At 33.9% G+C, this 18,819-nt stretch overlaps 3 protein-coding genes and 1 pseudogene across 3 annotated transcripts; 2 read left to right on the forward strand and 2 right to left on the reverse strand.

The window, feature by feature from the left end:
* Positions 1 to 495: 495 nt before the first annotated feature.
* Positions 496 to 5,134, reverse strand: LOC100267434 (uncharacterized). Its single transcript, XM_002282798.5, has 4 exons — positions 4,549 to 5,134; positions 2,682 to 2,897; positions 1,100 to 1,125; positions 496 to 1,013 (listed from the first exon to the last, which is right to left on the reverse strand). The coding sequence occupies exons 1-4, from the start codon at positions 4,897 to 4,899 to the stop codon at positions 773 to 775; spliced, it is 834 nt and encodes a 277-aa protein (XP_002282834.1). The 5' UTR covers positions 4,900 to 5,134; the 3' UTR covers positions 496 to 772.
* A 4,833-nt stretch (positions 5,135 to 9,967) lies between these two features.
* LOC100257151 (uncharacterized) lies at positions 9,968 to 11,922 on the reverse strand. The gene is made up of 2 exons (XM_002285200.4): positions 10,855 to 11,922; positions 9,968 to 10,702 (listed from the first exon to the last, which is right to left on the reverse strand). The coding sequence occupies exons 1-2, from the start codon at positions 11,623 to 11,625 to the stop codon at positions 10,274 to 10,276; spliced, it is 1,200 nt and encodes a 399-aa protein (XP_002285236.1). The 5' UTR covers positions 11,626 to 11,922; the 3' UTR covers positions 9,968 to 10,273.
* Positions 11,923 to 14,485: 2,563 nt separating this feature from the next.
* Positions 14,486 to 16,109, forward strand: LOC100245127 (UDP-glycosyltransferase 79B6). The gene has a single exon (XM_002282789.5). It carries the CDS (start codon positions 14,541 to 14,543, stop codon positions 15,930 to 15,932), a length of 1,392 nt encoding a protein of 463 aa, XP_002282825.3. The 5' UTR covers positions 14,486 to 14,540; the 3' UTR covers positions 15,933 to 16,109.
* An 874-nt stretch (positions 16,110 to 16,983) lies between these two features.
* On the forward strand, positions 16,984 to 18,431 carry LOC100250250 (UDP-glycosyltransferase 79B6-like; annotated as a pseudogene).
* The last annotated feature ends 388 nt before the right edge of the window (positions 18,432 to 18,819 follow it).

Below are 18,819 nucleotides of genomic sequence, written 5' to 3' on the forward strand. Positions count from 1 at the left end.
ATTGTTTCTCCTTGTAAAAAAATTGGCCTCACTGGGGTCCATTGGTTGTACATTTCTTACCAATACAACTTACAAGAATTTCAGAATTCAGATACGTAATCTCACCAATGAGATGGGGTTGACAAAATCTCGCCTATCACACAAAGAACACCATGAATAAATAACACTAGATGTAACATGTACGAATGGGAGAATCAAATGACAAAAAGAAGAGAACAAAAAAGGGTGGCTAGGGAGGGGGGTGCTCTGGAAGAACCAGTCAAGAGTCAAGATGATGATTTTTTTGGCTATCAATATAACAATGTTGAATAATCCTTCCAGCCAAACTTCACCCACAGCTAACAACCAAATTTTTGCCGAAGGGTGCTGCCATCGTTGAGGTTCTATCATCCTGCTTGAATGAAGAAAAGAACAAACAAAATAATGTTTCATCTGGATAGATAAAAGGCTAGGTGGGCAGCATTCTAGGTAAAAGTGTGGGCAAAAGTTCTGAACTTTCCAGAAAAATGGCGGCCTTTTTTAGTAGTTTAAACTTTTACTATATCATCCCTTCTTGATAAGCTTCAGAAAAAATAATAGACAAAGAACTTGTAGTAAAAAAATCTACATCTGCTGCTATAAACCATTCCGTATTATACAATAATAGGCTAGTAATAAAGGATGAATTGCACAGTGATCAAGGAAAAACACCACGACCATGAGTTGCATGTGTAGAATCAATGAGAGATGTGGCTGAAACCTATTCCTCCAGTTTGATTTTGGTTCTCTTCCGTTATTGCTCATCCTGTGCTCTTTGGTCCCCCTCACTGCTATTCAATTGGGTGCCATCAGGGGGACTGTCAGTCAATGTATTGGGTGTGCTTAACTGCTCTTCACCTTTAATTTGAGTTTCTTCACTTGTAGAACCTTCCATGAAGGAGTTGAGGGCTAGCTGACCAGAATAAAGGAATAAACCGACAGAGTTGATGCCAAAAACAAATGTAGCAAGGTAGCACAACCCGTTGATAATAGTCCTGCAGATGGTAGATCAGATTGAACCATGAATCTTTTATGCAAATTGACATCAATGTGTGAAGGAAAGAAGTAACCAAGGGGCTACCTTATGGTTATTGTTATTTGGCGCACCTGAAAAGCAAGAAAAAAAAAAAGGGAAAAATGAGTACTAGACAAATAAAACACATCAACCACCTTCGATATGTGAAATACATCAACCATCTTCAAGCAACCTTCAGACAAGCAAGGACACCAAGTTTTATGTTAAAACACCATGTTTTATGATAAAAATGGTGCATCACAGTTTTCGGAAGTTGAAAATTTAAATTTTCCTAAATTTTAAAAGCTTATGTTTCTCTCATATATTTGGATATGAAAAGGGGGCAACAGAAAATAAAATTTGGAACTAACATTCCAAAACCGAATGCCCCTGGATCTCTACAAATAACTTCTGGTGGTGAAGTCGGAGATGAACTTATTATCTATAGCAGTAAAGCCCCCATGGAAAGCAAGAGTGAAGCAACTAAAAACTTCAATTCCCACAAGAATCTTTTTTTTTCTTTTTTGATCAGTAAGTAATATGTATATTCAAAAGAGGTGCTAAAGAAGCGACTCAAATAGCTACAGTATAGAACAACTCACCCCCTTACAAAAGAACCCAAGCCACTATGAAAGCACAAAAAACCCTCTCCCTTAACGCATACACACCCATTCTATAAAATCTATTAAGGTTGAAGGACCATCTTTTATCCACAATTTGGTTTCCGACCATAGTAAATACACAAAAGAAATTTTCAGCTTTTGGAGGGACAACACCCCATCCTCAAAAGCAATAGAATTCCTAGCCTTCCAAATAACCCAAAACAAGCATAACGGTCCCAAATAACCCACAAGAATCTTAAAATGGTTGCAATGAACACCATAAGCATCATTGGAGGTGAACCTCATCCAAACTCTTCTCTGCTCCTTAGGATACATACACACACACACACACACACACATATGTTCATGAAGAATGAGAGCTGAGCACAGTGCCAAGTGATAAACGGTGTTCAGTATCCCAAGACTGTTCACTAGAATTTGAACATTACTTAAAGCACTCTGCAATTCATAAATCATGAGAGCACGCCAGCACGGGAGTAAGCATGTGCATGACTAATGTTAGGCAAATAAGAGCAGATTGTTTGGCTTATTTTGGACACAAATTCCAGGGTCAGAAGAAATGGTTTGATCAATTTCCTAGAGATCTTGGTATTGCAATTGTGTAGGTATGTGAAACTGAAATCTGAGGGGCCTGTCTCTTAACCTTTCATCATACCAAAGAATTGAATAAGATCCCAAGCAGTAGCCCCAAATAATACTGCATGGTCCATCAATCATCAAATTGGTACCCCAACAACAGAGGAGAGCTTGAAACAAAGGGAAGTCCAAACATATTTTAAACAACATTGTTACACTGCCAAGATATCATCCCCACAAATTTCACTTCATTAAGAGACAGCATTTTGACTTTATTGTCCCTGTTGTGGGACAAGAAAGAAACAAAAACTGCAAGTGTCATGGTTTTCATGAATACAAAATGAGGAGAATTATAGTTTTATCCTTACAATTTGTTAAGTTGCGTGATTTAACAGAAAATGGATAAACAGCATAAACACAAATAAAAAGTTGGGTGCCTAGGGACAAACCGAGAAATTGTCTGACACTGTCTGCCGATTAAGAGATGCCTCGATGGTAATAGTAAATTTATATAAGATAAGGGCGATCACCCCTGCTGTTATTCCACCCAATAATGCCTGAACAGGTGAAGGTGGTGCAGCTTTGACAGAACCTGACCCCATTGCCTTCAAACTATCCAATGCCTCCTCCTTCAATGTCTTCTTCACTCCTGAGGACCTAAATCTCTAAACCACCAAAATAACTTCCTCAAAATCAAATTTGACACAGAAGTACAAAAGATGCAAGACTGAATGTCACGGAAACATAATCTCACACATATATTGTGTATCCCATCAAAGCCTCACTTTCTCAGAGTCAATTTTGAAGTAAAATTACACATAATAGGGAAGAACGAGTGTATATGTGTTATACAAGAACTAAATCTCCTCAAAGTCAAATTGAACCAAATAACATAATGGAGATGTATCATAAAGAGAGAATAAATACATTAGTAAACCTCTAAACCCTCCAAAACCCAATTCCACAAACAGCACATGAAAAATTCATAAGGTTAATAGTGTCTACAAGAGTAATTGGGATTCTACTAGACATAAATCTACAGAATGACCATTTAATCATCAAAATGAATAAAAATAGTATGATGGAGATTGCAGGGAGTAGTATTGGAGCGTAGAACAGGCCTAAACCTCTAAATCCACTTCCTCAAAAACAAAATTAATCATAACAGCACACTAAAAGCACAAGACTGAGAGAGTCCATCAGAGCTCTCGGATTGTAGCAGACCATAATTTCTAAACCCACAAAGAACCACTTCCTCAAAAAATAAAACCTGAATCATACAAACACATAAACTAACGAAAGTACAATTGAGAATCAATAGGAGAATGATAAAGCTTATCTCAGACTTAGTCCTTTGACTTCACAAAAATTCACTTCCTCAAAATCAGAATTCAACCATGATAGCATACAGTTGGACAATTGAAACTGCATTACCAGACTTAAATCTCTGAACACCAAATCCACTTCTTGAAATCAAAACACAATCATAAAAAGGATATCAATCGACAATTCAGTGTGTATGGAATATGGATAGGGGTTAAACCAGGCCCAAACCCCTAAAATCACCAAAGCCCACTTCTTTAAAACAAAAAATATAAACATAATAACACACGAACACCAGAGCAAACGGTTAGTAAGATCGAGAGTGCGTAGAAGTGGAATGGGGGTTATACCAGACTTAAACCACTACTCACTAAAAACCTCACTTCCTTCAAATGATCCTTGAGCTGTAAAAATGCATAACAATGTACAGTGGAGAGTATATGGAAGAGGGATGAAGCTTATATCACATATACACCTTTAAACTCAATTCTTCAAAAGCCAAGTTGAACCATAACAGCACAGAAAAATTAAGCATTGAGAATGTATATCAGAGTATTGGGGAATGTACCATAATGGAGTTTCTTAACTCACCATCATCCACTTCCTCATTATCAGAATTGAACCATGGAAACACACAAACGCGCAAAAAGTGTCTATAAAAGGGTTCAAAACCCCTAAACCCACCAAAACCCAGTTCCTCAGAATCAAATCATAACAGCACATGGAGATGCAAGACAGGGAGTGTATAGCAGAGTAATGGGAATTGCAGAGGAGCAAAATTTCTAAACTGACCAACATTCACTTCCTCAAAACCAGAAATGAATCACACAAATGCATCCAAACATACAATTGAGCATCTCTAGCAAATCCCCTGAACCTCTAAACCCACCAAGCCCACTCCCACAAAATCAAAATTCCCGACAGAGCCCCAAAATAAATCCACAACGGAGAACCCATCAAGGAGAACCCATCAAGCAGGAAGAATGGCCATACCAGTTCTTTAGCTCGCTTTACACGACGTCGTATGGAGCGAAAGAGGAACACAGAGATGGCCCCAGTGAGGAGAACGCTGGTAGCCACTTGCAGAGGTGTAGGGTCATCATTGGTGGCGAAAATGGAGGACGAGGACGGCGGGAGTTCAATGGGTCCCTCCTCTGGGGCAGTGGTGGTGGTGTCTGGAACCTGGGCCAGCAACGGTTCCGCCCTGGTCCGAAGGTGGGCTGAGACAAGGTGGAGAGAGGTGGGTCTGGAGAGAGAGCAGAATGGAGGAGACAGACATGGGTTGTGTGAAGGAGAGAGAGGCAAGGAGAAGGAGGAGAAAAGGCGTTGAGAGGACTGCAACATTGGGTTTTTGTTGGGGTTTCAGGGAGATACAATTATCTTGAGTGTGGCTCAAGTCCTAGGTTACTCCACCATCTGCTGCTTCTTCTCCTTCTTCTTCTTCTTCGTTGGAGTGGATATGGGAGCATGAGATGGATCTCTGTGGTCCTACCAAGTTTCTGATGTGAGCCATTGGATGTGTGGAAATTGGGTCATAGTTCACAGATTTTTATGGGAGAATTCTGAGGGTTTCCCCAAAAATCTTCTGAAATTGACTTTGGAATAGTCTGAATTGCAGAATTACTCTAGTTTCTTCGGTAAACAACTTTTTAATTTGAAGGGTTTATGCTAAGAACACTTGGTTCGGTGACTAGGAATAGAAATGGAAATTTAAGGGGGAATAAACATATTAATAGACTTTTAGTTATATTTTAAATTTTTTTATTTTTCTAATTTAATTTAATTTTTACATTTTATAATTAAATAAGTTAAATTTTAAGTAAAAACCGATCATTTTTTATAATTTAAATTTATTATTTATTTTTCTCTTTTTGAAAGTAACAAAACTTTCAATAAAATAATTTTTTTATTTTTTTCAAAATACATTCGATAGACCTAAAATTTATCTCATTTTTATTTTACATTGATTTTGATCTCAATTTTGCCTTTAAATTTTAAAGTATAATTCAACTATTTGCGGGATATACTTACACAATGGCCTAAAGGTTGCAAATCCTTTTTACCCTTTTAATCCCCTGCTTCATGGATCTTGATATGTTGGCTTCTTTCAGATTATTGTCCTATTTGTTTCCTTCTATGCATGCTTTCCATGATTTTCTTTTATTGATTTGGCTCAACATTTACACCTCCGTATTTAAAGAATCATGCCTTCTCTTTTTTAGATTGTGTGTTAGATGGGTTTCTTGAGAATTATTTTTTTTTCTTCTTCTATGAGAATGTTTGTTTCAACAGAAAATACTTTGTGGACATATTTTCTGAAAAAAAAAAAAAACAGAGAATAAGATTCATAAATTAAGGCTTCATTTTTTATTATACTGAGCATCATGGAGCTAGGGGAATTTTTGTGGTGTCTTTTCCTGTTTGCTTTAGGAGAAAATGTCACTTTATTTTTTAATTTTCACTTTTGCTTCAGAAAAATTCTGTAGATAATTTGTTTTGGAACCATGGAGCACAAGTGGCCATGTTTTAGATGCTTTCCTTTTCGAATTTTGCCACCAGATGCAGAAAAAAAAAAAGGACTTTTCCTTGTATTTTGTTTTACATTGTGATGACAATTTGTAATAGCTTTTCAACTTAGCACTAATGATTTGCCATTGATGTTTTTTTACTTTTTATTATTATTATTATTATTGATTTGTACAGTTTGTGATTTTAGGTTTAATTTATTTAATTTTTCGTTTATTAAATTGAGTTTGGTTTTGATTGTGAATTGGGTTAACATAGATTGGACTTAATTTTGATTGTGAAATTAGGTTTAAATTATGAGATATTAAATTTAGGCCTAATTGGAAATTTGGCAATATGATTATTGGCATGTAGATATTTTTGTTGAGTTATATTTGTTAATTTGAACCTGTTTTTAATTGGTGAAATTTATGGGACTAATTTGAAATTGGAATTTGGGTTTGAATATTTGTTTGGAATTTTATACATCTCTGTATATTTTCATTTGTACTATTTTTGTTTTTGCATGAACCCATTCTACAATCTTGTTGGCTGAATACGAATTGATGACACGTGGAGCTTATTGTAAGTTTATTTGGGTACATATTTTATTTCCTACTCTTATTTGGTTTGTTTTTGTAAATATTTATCTGTGTATATTTACTTATTATGTACAGAATTGAACATCGAATAAATTAGAAAATTTGTTTAAATAAGAGGAAGAATTCAGTAAATATGTTCTAATAAAATACTAATTTTAAAATATTATTTTTAATAAAATAAAGTTTTTTTTATTATTTATAAAAATTCAGAAAAATGTATTTAGAAAAAAAAATTGTTTTTAATAGAATTCGAAAATTTGTTTTTAATAAAATTTGTCAAAAAATTTCTTTGTTTAACAAAAATTTTCCAAATATTGTTTTGTAAATAAAGTTGTCCCAAAATTTTTTTTTTTAATAAAATCGTCCAAAAAAAATGTTTTTTTTAAATAAATTATTTTTACTTAATTAAAATTGGATTAAAAGTCATTTTTAGAAATAGATGATTTATTTATTTATTTATTTTATTTTTATTTTTATTTTTATTTTTTCCTTTTAATTAAAAATTCTTTTGTAAATAAATTTATGTCATTTTAAATAATTTATAAAAATCACTCTTTTTAATGAAAATGAATTTAAATATTTTTATAAATAAAATTGTAAAAATTCATTATTTTCTAGTAACAGCAAATAAAAAATAATTTTTGTACCCAAATTGAAATTTTGTAATAAATTCTTTGGATACAATAAGTGTAAATAGTTTTTTTTTTTTTAAAAAAAAAATTGAATACAACTAAAATTGAGAAAATAAATTGTTTCTTTTTATAAGTAAATAAGTGAAAATCATTAATTCAAAATCATTTTTAATAAAATCCTTTTAAATTTCTTTAAAACTTTTTTTAATATCTTTTATTTATTTAATTCAATAAATCATTTTGCATAATTCTTTTATTATTTATTTTGTATATTTTTGTAATCAGATTTCATCATTGTTCATATTAATTCTCACCATGACTTGTATATTGATTATTTTTCTTGGTATCCATAATTAATTAATTAATTACCACAATTTCCTCAATTTGTTTAGTAGAGGTCGTATGTATGCGGGCTTAAAGGGGTGCTACGGCTCACCACCGTAGCTTCCCAATAAATAACCTGACCCCTAGACCTAAACTTGGTTTTTCACAGACCCGTTTTTTCCTTCATGAGTCACACTTAGAGTTTTCTTTCTTATTTGGTTTTTCCCTTAAAAAAATAAAATAAAAATAAGTGACGACTCCAAATCTTTTTCTAAAAATCAAATTTTCATCAAATAAAATAAAAAACGAGTTTCACTTTCGAATGAGAACGGATCGAGCGAAGTGTGGGGTCCACACACTCTCAATAAAAATAACTTTTTTTGGGTTCTCTTTTCATTCATATAGTTTTAAATAATATATGTTTATATAATTCCTCCCATTTTTTTAATTTAATTTTGCTTATATTTTAGAATTTTCATACCATATATATTATTATTATATGAAATAAAAAAATCATGTTGAAATCGTTGTTTTAAAAAATAATTTTAATATTTTTCTTTTGAAAAATAATTTTAATATTTTTATTTTGAAAAATAATTTAAAGTCATATAATTGAAATAAAATTTTCAAATTAAGATTTTACTTTGTACTTGGATTTAATCTATTTATTTTTATCATTTTCAAAAAATATTTTAAAAAATATTCACTAAAAATTTAAAAGCCTAAAAATAGTAAGTAGGGTGTATTGTAGATGATATAAAATAGTCACATAATATAAATTCATTTTATATAATTTTTAGATCTTTTGAGATATTTTTGGTACTACGAGAAAATCATATTCTTTACCTCAATTTTACATCTTCTAAACATAATCATCCCTTTGAAAAATTCTTCAGATAGTTTCAAAGTCACCAATCATAATATGATTATATTTTATTCCATACGTGTTATGTCAAATCAGGTTAGAATATATTACGTGTGATTAAAAAAATTATTTTTCAATATCGAAGACGATTGAACTTACTAATAAGATTTTTCAAATGAAAGTTATCAATTATGAGCCAATAAAATGGTGCCACGTGACAATTTGTTGGTTTTTTATGGTAAGAAATTTTGTGACAAGAACATTCCATTAGTGTAATGTTGTCATCTACCTAAAACAGGTTTACCCATATTTAGATAATGACATGTCTTAATTTTAGTAGATAAAATCCAAATTCTTGAGCCATATTATGTACTCGATAAGGTTAAACTTATCAACTAGTTATATCGGAACATTTTTATGGTTATATCTCAACTTTTTTGTAATGATTCTAAGAAGCATTTTTAATATTTTTAAAATTAAAAAAATTTTAACATTCAAGTATTAGAGTGTGTTTAGTAGTGATTTTAAAAAACGTTTTTACTTTTTCAAACATTTGAATGATACAAAATTTTAAGTGTTAAAAATGTTAGAAATACTTTCTAAAATTATTATCAAACGGACTCTTAAAAAAAGTTAAAAACGTTTCCTAAAATTATCATCAAATACACTTTTAGAGCACTTTTGATAGTAATATTAGAAAATATTTTTAATATTTATAATATTTATAAAATTTTTATCTTTCAAATATTAAAAATACTAGATATGTTTCCTAAAATCATTGTCTGATTGAATTTAAAATCACATTTCTTTAAAAGGATAGTATTGTTATTATAAGAGTTAGATTAAATATGATATAACTTTTTACATAAATAAAAATATAGCTTTTACTTAGAAGTAATATTTATTGAGCACAATATTAAACTCTTTGAATCAAATCAATCAAAATTTTTATTGAGTTAAAAGAAAACGCTTTTATGCCCTGTTTGATATTTTAAAAATAATTTGTATGTCTACGGTTTATTTTTAATCATTTTACATATTTATATAATTATTTTTTAAAGAAAGTCTTTAAAAAATAAGTGCAAATAATCGAAAATAATTTAAAAATATGATCTGAAGACACTTTTCTTTTTTTGGTTTTTAAAATAGAAAATAGAAAATAAAAAAACAATTTTCTTGCTTTTTTGTTATAAAGAACGAAAACCTGTTCTGCCAAACAAACCCTCAATTTTTTGAAAGAAAACAATTCCGGGCTGAAGCATGATACATTTCCTAAAAGCATTGAGAAGGGGATAAGAACTAAACAGGATAAGACAAAGTTGGCAGCAGCTCTCTCTCATTTCCCACCTGAGCAGATGAAGATGAATCTTCCTTCCTTCCTTCCCCTCATAATGTGAGCACTTTTGCCTCAACTTGAGAGAAGTGCTTCCGTTGCCATTGATGCATAGGGACATTTTACACTCTTACATAGAACCCCACAAAAATATCTGGAACCCCACAAAGATATTCTCATTCAAAAAAAAAAGGACCATATACATAGGTTCAGAATTTGAGCAAAAAATGTGATTAATCCCAGAAGAGAGAAAGAATAGGTTGATTAATAGACAAGGGCCTAAGGCTAAAACTTGATCAATAGACAGATTATAGTCACAGACTTGGGTGTGATTAATCCTTGAATGGTAATTTGGGTGCCATTCATAACCTTATTCTAATGCTAAAGCTTGATTAATAGACAGATTATAGTAACGGACTAAGGTATTTCCCAAGCACTTAGAGAATTTCATGGTTGGTCAGCACTCTTGGTGCACATTGGAGGCCACAGCTCTTGCCCAAAACTTGATTTGTGCCTTCATGTCTTGTGCTGAACTTTTGCCAACCCAATTTGGGATTGGAGGAGCTGAGCACTGCTCAATCCATGCCTCAGAAAGGTAAGGCCTCCTCACACTGTCTTCCTCCACTGGGCCTCCTCTGTCCTTGACTTGTAGACCAGGCAGTATGTTCACCACACTTGGGCTTAAATCTTCTTTCTCAAATGTGAACCCCAAGTCCTTGAATCCTTGTACTTCTTCATACTCAAGATCGCTTAGACTCTTCCTTATCACATTGGTTTGATTGAGGTATCGACGCCTCATCTCCTTGGCTACGTTCATGGACATAGTCCCCTCTTCTTGTTTTCTGAGCAGTCGATGCCTTGGTGTGCCATAGTTTTGGGCCAAACCCTGCAATCCGATGATAAGCAACAAATCAAACTGAAAAGTTTCATTGACACATACTTTTTTTTTCTATGTGATTTTCAAGTGTTTGTGAAAATTGAATCTATGGTATTATCCTTGAAGGAGCTAAAGGTGAAGGCATTTATAAATATACATACCTTAGAAGTGTGCTGTCGAGGCAAGATATCAGGAGGGCTAAGGGATGTTGTCCTAGTCAATTTGCTGCTTCTAGGATCCCTTTCTTTGTATTGAATCAGTCCTTCCCTCCCCACACAAGGTGGCATTGATGGGGCTCTAAGCAAACCTCGCTGCGACGATTTTTGAGTCAATTTGCCTGTTTCCAATCCGATTTCCCCTTCTTGGACTGCTCCTTCCTTCCTCCCTACACAAGGTGCCAGTGATGGTGCCCTAAGCAAATTAGGCTGCACCAAATCAACATCCTTCACTTGTATTTCTCCTTCCCTTCTCTCTACACTAGGCGGCAGTGACGGCGACCCGAGCAAATGATTCTGAGTCGACTTGCTCGGTCCTGAACCGGGTCCTTCCTCTTGGGTTGCCTCTCTCCTCCCTAAACAAGGCAGTGAAGGTGAAGTATGACCAACACAATCATCTCCTTCGGGGAGTTTCTCTGGAGGGCTGCGATCATTGGCATATGAGTTCCTTACCATCATCTCTTGACAAAAGTTGGAAGAAGTGCAAGGATCTGAGTAACATCTAGACATCATTTTTCTCCTCTCAAGCAAGTTCTCAAAGAACCAGCACACTTCCAAAAGATCCACAGCCTCCACCTTCTCATCCCTGATAGAAAAAGAGCCAAAAGGGTCATCTCCCATCACCGCCATAGCCACAAAGCTACCGAGATCTTGTGTTCTGGCCTTTTCATCTGTTATATTATCAATATCTGAACATGGCCTAACTGGGGCATCCATATGTGAGATAAGGCACCATGTGCTGTGAGCTAAAAACACAATAAAATTTAGGTGGAGATGGGGCTTTGTGAAGGTGTTTGATGAAAATCCTCTGAGAAAAAAATGGGCTAAAACGTGGGAAAGGTGGGGGAGTGGTGCTGCATTTAATTCTAACAACTAAGAAATATGAGGATTCTTAATATCCTAGTATGGGTTGAGGCAGATTAGGGATTACAGGGCCATGCCAGCGCACTGCCCATGTGATATCCTCTTTGCTTATGAAGCAAAAAAAAAAAGGGTCTTATGTGTTGTTTGTCATCCTCACCATGTGACAGCTAAGGTTAGATGTGTTACCATACTTGTAGGCTGAAAATAGGCCTCAAACTTGCGCTTAATTGCAGAGTCATGTCCTTTAGGGATTGGGATTTAAGCCAAATAGCATTTAACTTTGCCAAAAACAGTAGAAGCACAAATGGAAGTAATTGCTACTAAATTACAATTGAATTTTATGTTTGGGAGAAGGGTAATTCTGTCTTTTTAAAAATTTTAATTAAGTAAAAAAATCTCTTTCTTTATTGGTCTAAGGTCTTCTTGGTATAAAATGCAATTTCAATCAACTTCAAAAAGTAATTAATAGATATTTGAATTTATTCATGTCGGGGCGATCTTGTTGATCCCCGTACTTTTTCAAACATTATAAACCGTTATTTTTTAATCATGATTCATGAGGTTAGTCAAATTTCATAGATTTTTCATAGGTTAGTCAAATTTTATAGGTTTTTCATTAGGGTATTAGATATTGATTGTTTTAAGTCCACTAATTTTCATAATTTTAAAGTAAGTTTATCTATAAGTATTATATGAATCGTTTTCATATTTGAAAAGACTCGTAGGATATCAAATTTTAACGATGCGTCTTATATGACACTTGTGACGAATCTATTGACCCTGGTATGATTTAGATGATGGGATTGATCAAGAATAAATTACAGAGAAATGAGTGAGATTGAAACAATGGGGACAAGTCATTCATGTCATATTCTAATTTCCATTTGTCACCAAGCACCATTTTTGGCATTCTCGCTAGTGGGGCCTTAATGAGGATATGGATGAATCATTGAAGGAAAGACTGAGCCAACTGGTTTCTACTTACATCACTTTTTATTCTATACTTATCTTGTTTTCTAGTAACATCACTTTTTATTCTATACTTATCTTGTTTATAAAATAAATGAACATTTTATTTTTTTTAAAATTAAAAATATTTATTATTAATTTTTTATATAATAAAATAAAATAAAATATTTAATAAAAAACTCTCTTTTAGTTGGAAACTATAGTGAATCAAGTTCTATTTCAATTGATTTTACTTAATTAATTTATAAGACTTATTTTTTTATTAAAGGATTATAGAAAAAGGAGGGTATGCTTATATTTTTAAAAAATAATTTTGATAAAAAAATAAAAATGATGGTAAAATCAATTAAATAATACACCACTTTTTATTTATTATGAATATTCAAGATTTTTTTCTTTCTTGATGCAATTTTTTATTCTAAAGTTTATTTTTATTGATTTTTGCACACATATCTATGAATACTAAATTTTCTAATTGGACCCATCTACCATAAAATCTAAAATATTGTCATACTTTCTCTTATTCATTTTCTTTTTTTGGCCATAAGCATTTATTCAGCTTTTTGTTAAGGGGATATTGGTAAAAAAATAATAATTTTATTTACCTGCCTTCTAAATAAGATTTTAGTTCATCATCATGGTCCAATTTTGATGCACCCAATTGATAAATAATTCTAAAGGTCCAATTTAAGAATCCTATTTGTTCCTCTATTAAATCCAATAAAAAATTGTTATAAAAAAAGCTCATGAAATGTACTTGGTATGGACTTGAAAGCAACAATGTAAAAGGGGTATTTTTTTTTTTGAAAAATCTCATTCTATTATCCTTCAAGATTTTTTTTAGGTAAGACATCACATAATAATTGAAAATGGAAGTGGCATTTAATCTATATAAATTTGATGAGTATTTTTATTTATGGCTGTGATAATTTCCTTAATTTGAGGGAGAAAAAAAGGAAAATTTGGGTTATAAAAAAACCCAAATGGTAAGGAGATTTTATGTTATTTGACTTTACTTTTTAAATCTTTTTAAAACATTGGTAATAGGTATTGAAAAATATCTTCTACTCTCTAATAAAATATAAATATAAGGTTGCAATTTGAGCTAACCTAACTTCATTCCTCTAAATTCATGTTAAATTCGAGTTGGTCTAGTTGATTGATTACATTATTATAAATCCATTTATGATATTTTAATTTTTTTTAATGTATTTATATAAAAATTTAAGTAATAAATAAGATAAAAGTTCTAGTAACAAGAAAATAAAAATAAATTCATATATTTTCTAAAAAATGAAAAAGTATATATATATATATATCAAGAATGTGATTAACATATGAAAACCCGATTGTGTCCTAAGATGCTAATAATGTCATTGAACATAAAAAAGTAATCAGATGCCAACAATTCGATCAAGTTGCAAAATTTTAGTATTGCATAATATAGTTCTATAGAATTTTTATTAATTTCTTCAACTAACCAAATAAAACTAAAAATTTTCGGAATAGTTTTTTCTTTAGGTATAATAGAATTTGTTTTTAATAAAAATTTAATTTGAGGTGTAATTCAGTTGAGGGACTGGGTCAAAACCCCACCAAAAATTCTGTGAATTCAAAACTATCTTCCTCCTAGGGTACCCCACACTCTATGGGCTTCCTCTCTTCCCCCATGCCATCCATGTCTTCTCATCTTCCTCTTCCCTTGCACAATAAAATTAGTACCTTCCAATAAACCCTATCCCCAAACCAGACCAGAGAAAAAAACGAAAAAAAAAAGAAAAAGAAAAAGAAAAAGAAAAATGGCCATGGCCATGCCCAAAAGCCCAAAATTTCATGTAGCCATGTTCCCATGGTTTGCCTTCGGCCATATGACTGCATTCCTCCATCTCTCCAACAAGCTTGCTGAGAGAGGCCATAAAATCACATTCATGCTGCCCAAAAAGGCTCAATCCCAGCTACAAACCTTGAATTTTCATCCTACTCTCATCTCTTTCCATCCCCTCTCCATCCCCCATGTTGATGGCCTTCCTCCCGGGGCTGAAACCGCCTCTGATATCCCCATCTTCTTGACCCACCTTCTGGCCACTGCCATGGACCGCGCCACCGACCAACTTGAAGCAGCTCTCCGGGCATCGAATCCTGACTTTTTGTTCTATGATTGTAGCCATTTGGCTCCGGTTTTGGCATCGAGATTAGGCATCAAGGCCATATGCTACAATGTGGTTTGCGCAGCTTCCATTGCCATTGCCCTTGTCCCAGCTCGTGGAGTTAGCAAGGACAGGCCAGTTACAGAGGCTGAACTGGCTGTGCCGCCATCTGGGTACCCTTCTTCGACGGCGGTGTTCCGCCGCCATGAAGGTCGGGCTTTGCAGTTCATATCTGCACCGTTTGGGGACGGCATAAGCTTCTACGAACGCACCACCACTGCCATGAAAGAATCCGATGCAATTTCTATAAGAACCTGTAGAGAAATTGAAGGAAACTTGTGTGACTACATTGGAACCCAGTATGGAAAACCAATCTTCCTAACCGGCCCGGTACTGCCTGAGCCTTCACCGACCCCACTGGAGGACAGGTGGGCTCAGTGGCTAGGTGGGTTCAAGCCCGGCTCGATAATATTCTGCGCATTTGGAAGCCAATACATCCTTGAAAAGGACCAGTTCCAGGAACTGGTTCTAGGGTTAGAGCTAACAGGCCTGCCATTCCTAGTAGCTCTAAAGCCACCAACCGGAGCTGCAACCATTGAAGAGGCCTTACCAGAAGGGTTCAAAGAAAGGGTTGGAGGGAGAGCAGCGGTTCATGGAGGGTGGGTGCAACAGCCATCAATCCTGAGCCACCCATCAGTGGGGTGTTTTGTGAGCCACTGCGGGTTTGGATCAATGTGGGAGTCCCTCATGAATGACTGCCAAATAGTGCTGGTACCCCATCTTGGTGACCAAATATTGAACACTAGGGTTTTGGCTGGAGAGCTTCAGGTTGCAGTGGAAGTTGAGAGGGAAGAGAATGGGTGGTTTTCAAAGGAGAGCTTGTGCAAAGCCATTAAATCAGTGATGGATGAAGAGAGTGAGGTGGGTGGTTTGGTGAGGAAGAATCATGCTAAGTGGAAGGAGACCTTCGCGAGGCCAGGCTTTATGAGCAATTATGTTGATAAATTTGTTGGCCAATTGCAAGGACTTTTGGACCATAATTGAAAATTAATAGTGAAATAGTTTAGAATCAGAATTAATATTGGACATGTTTCAGTATTCAGCACACATACAGTGGCAGTTTTCATTTAAGAAAGATGTACTTTGTAATTTTATTTGACCCAATTAGGGTCATTAATAGTTTAATACCGATGGAAAATCCCTCCCTTTACTTCTCTTAAATCTTTTGTTTACTAAGGGTATGTTTGGATATACTTTCTATTTTTTTTGGTTTTTATCCATATATATTTGTTTTTATGCTTATGAATTTGTTTATTTTTCTTTTTATTGTACTATATATGTAGTGGTGGATTTCAAAGAAGTATAAATAATTAGGGGTGAATTTGAGAATTCTTTTTAAACCTACATTAGGTTTGGAGTGAGTCCGAGTATTACCTTATTTCATTCCACTCTCTCCCATGGTATATAAATTAAATAAAAACAATATAATTTTTTGTTTCATTTTCCCTTGTTTGATGCATATAAAATAAAAATTTACATCTTATAATGGACAAGTATTATCATATCCTTAGTATTACCTTATATCATTCCACTCTATCCATGTCACAATATATAATTAAATAAAAATAATATATATAATTTTTTTCCATTTTCCCCATTTTTAATTCATACAAAATAAATTCTTACATCTTATAAAAGAAATTGTAGAGTTTATAGCAATAAGTTTTTTTTTTTTTTAAAAAAAATCTCTGGCTAAAATCTCTCTTTTTATAGGAATAAATTTATTTGAATAGTTAAATAAGATGGAACCTAACAAGCAATAAACTCTCTCCCTTCTTAAAATCTCTTACTAATATGAATATCATCAATATTTTTATATTTTCAGGTTGTGAATAATGGTAATAATATATAGCTTCTTGATATATAATAATAATAATAATAATAATAATCATTATAATAATATTATTATGATTATTATTATATAATTTTTGATTTTTTCATATCTTGTCGTTATAAATAATAATAATTAATATTTTGATGGTGGAGTAGGGTTGAAACCTCCTATTGATTTGATCTTTATATTTGGGTGTGACGAATGACAATAAAGTTTTTGGATGAGACACAAGTAATATCAAGTGTACCTCCCATTCCATTTTGGATACAGAAATAATAGTGATTAGTAAGAACTGATCTTTTGAACGTTGAATTGTGGGTTTCATCAAGTGTCCTATTTCCCACATTTTTCTAGAAGATTGTTTAAAATGAGGCTAGTGGGGTATGGGTATGCCCCTATACATGCTTCAAGTGATCAAGTGGGCTCCCCCTTGATCTGTTTAAAATGAGGAAAAACACCAGGTTGAAGCAGCCCTACGTGCCTTGAAGCCCGACTTTTTGTTTTATGATATATGGCCTATTGGGCTCCCCCTTTGGCATCCAAACTAGGCATCAAGTCAATAATCTACAGTCCAGTATGTGCAGCAGCCCTTGCCTACAACCTTCAACAAATCAGAAAAGACAGGCAAATTGCAGCTGGGCCTCCCCCTGGTTACCCCTCCTCAGCGGTGGTGCTCCGGCCCCATGAAGCTCGCTTGCTTCACTTCTTGTCATTTCCAGTTGGGGAAGGCCTCACCTTCCACGAGCGCTTCACCGCCGCCATGAAACGCTGTGATGTAGTCTCTATATGGAAAGACAGTTGGGAAAACCAGTGCTCCTAACGGGCCCCGTTTTATCTGAACCTTCACCGATGGCGTTGGAGGAGCGGTGGGCGCGGTGGCTAGGCGGGTTCAAGCCTGGTTCAGTAATATTCTGTGCATTTGGGAGCCAAAATTTCCCCGAAAAGGACCAGTTCCAAGAACTACTCTTGGGGTTTGAGCAAACAGGCCTGCCCTTCCTAGCAGCTCTAAAACCACCACTAGGAGCTGCAACCATTGAAGAGGCCTTGCCGGAGGGGTTCCAAGAGAGGGTTGGAGGGAGAGGAGTGGTTCATGAAGGGTGGGTGCCTCAGCCCTCAATCCTGAGCCACCCATCAGTGGGGTGTTTTGTGAGCCACTGTGGGTTTGGATCAATGTGGGAGTCCTTGATGAGTGACCCCCAGTTAGTGCTGGTACCAGAGCTTTCTGACCAAACCTTCAACGCTAGGCTATTGGCAGAAGAGCTTAAGGTTGCAGTGGAGATTGAGAGGGAAGAAAATGGGTGGGTTTCAAAGGAGAGTTTGTGCAAAGCCATTAAGTCAGTACTAGATGAGGAGAGTGAGGTGGGTTGTTTGGTGAAGAAGAATCATGCAAAGTGGAAAGAGACCCTGATGAGCCAAGGCTTTATGAGCAATTACATTGATAATTTTGTTCGCCAACTTTTAGATCTCAAGTGATTTCTAGAGATGGAAACTGCAGTGTTTATTGAAAAATGTTTTAGCATCTTTATTGTGCAGAGCCATTTCAATCTCTAAAGAAAACTAGAGTAAGCAGTATAGGGAAAGAATCCTTAAAATTGTGCCCTACACTTTGTAATATTTGAATGCTATGACTTTGTGAATTTTTTTTGCTAGGGTTGATTCATTATTCTAATCAATTTATATTCATATTAAATAAAATAAAACTACATATTGTCAAATTTATTAGTGTAAAAAGGTGTGAATCAATTAATGTTTAGAGAAAAAAAATTAGTTGAATTGGCATATTTAATTTATACTTAAATAAAAACCCGAATCGATCTTCTAGTGAAGAAGAAAAATCAAATTAAACCAATTTTATTTAAGATCAATTTAGTTTAATTTAAACAATCAGAGTGGATGGAGGTTAATTTCAAAGTTAAGTTTATTTTATTTTAAAAATTAATTAAAATCAACTTGGTTTTAAAATATTGATTTGATTTAACTTTTATTGATTAGAGAGATAAAAAAGTTCGAATCTCCAAGATTTTTCAAACCTAATCC

The sequence above is a fragment of the Vitis vinifera genome, chromosome 19 (genome assembly GCF_030704535.1).
Source record: "Vitis vinifera cultivar Pinot Noir 40024 chromosome 19, ASM3070453v1".
NCBI classification, from domain to species: Eukaryota; Viridiplantae; Streptophyta; class Magnoliopsida; order Vitales; family Vitaceae; genus Vitis; species Vitis vinifera.

Excerpts from the sequence above, each read along its gene's own strand:
- LOC100267434 (XM_002282798.5), bottom strand. The coding sequence starts at position 4,899 with ATGTTGCAGTCCTCTCAACGCCTTTTCTCCTCCTTCTCCTTGCCTCTC. Across the intron at positions 1,126-2,681 it reads CAGTGTCAGACAATTTCTCG|GTGCGCCAAATAACAATAAC; the intron begins GTTTGTCCCTAG and ends CTTGCTTTTCAG. Across the intron at positions 1,014-1,099 it reads CAAATAACAATAACCATAAG|GACTATTATCAACGGGTTGT; the intron begins GTAGCCCCTTGG and ends TACCATCTGCAG.
- LOC100257151 (XM_002285200.4), bottom strand. The coding sequence starts at position 11,625 with ATGGATGCCCCAGTTAGGCCATGTTCAGATATTGATAATATAACAGAT. Across the intron at positions 10,703-10,854 it reads CTCGACAGCACACTTCTAAG|GGTTTGGCCCAAAACTATGG; the intron begins GTATGTATATTT and ends ATCGGATTGCAG.
- LOC100245127 (XM_002282789.5), top strand. The coding sequence starts at position 14,541 with ATGGCCATGGCCATGCCCAAAAGCCCAAAATTTCATGTAGCCATGTTC.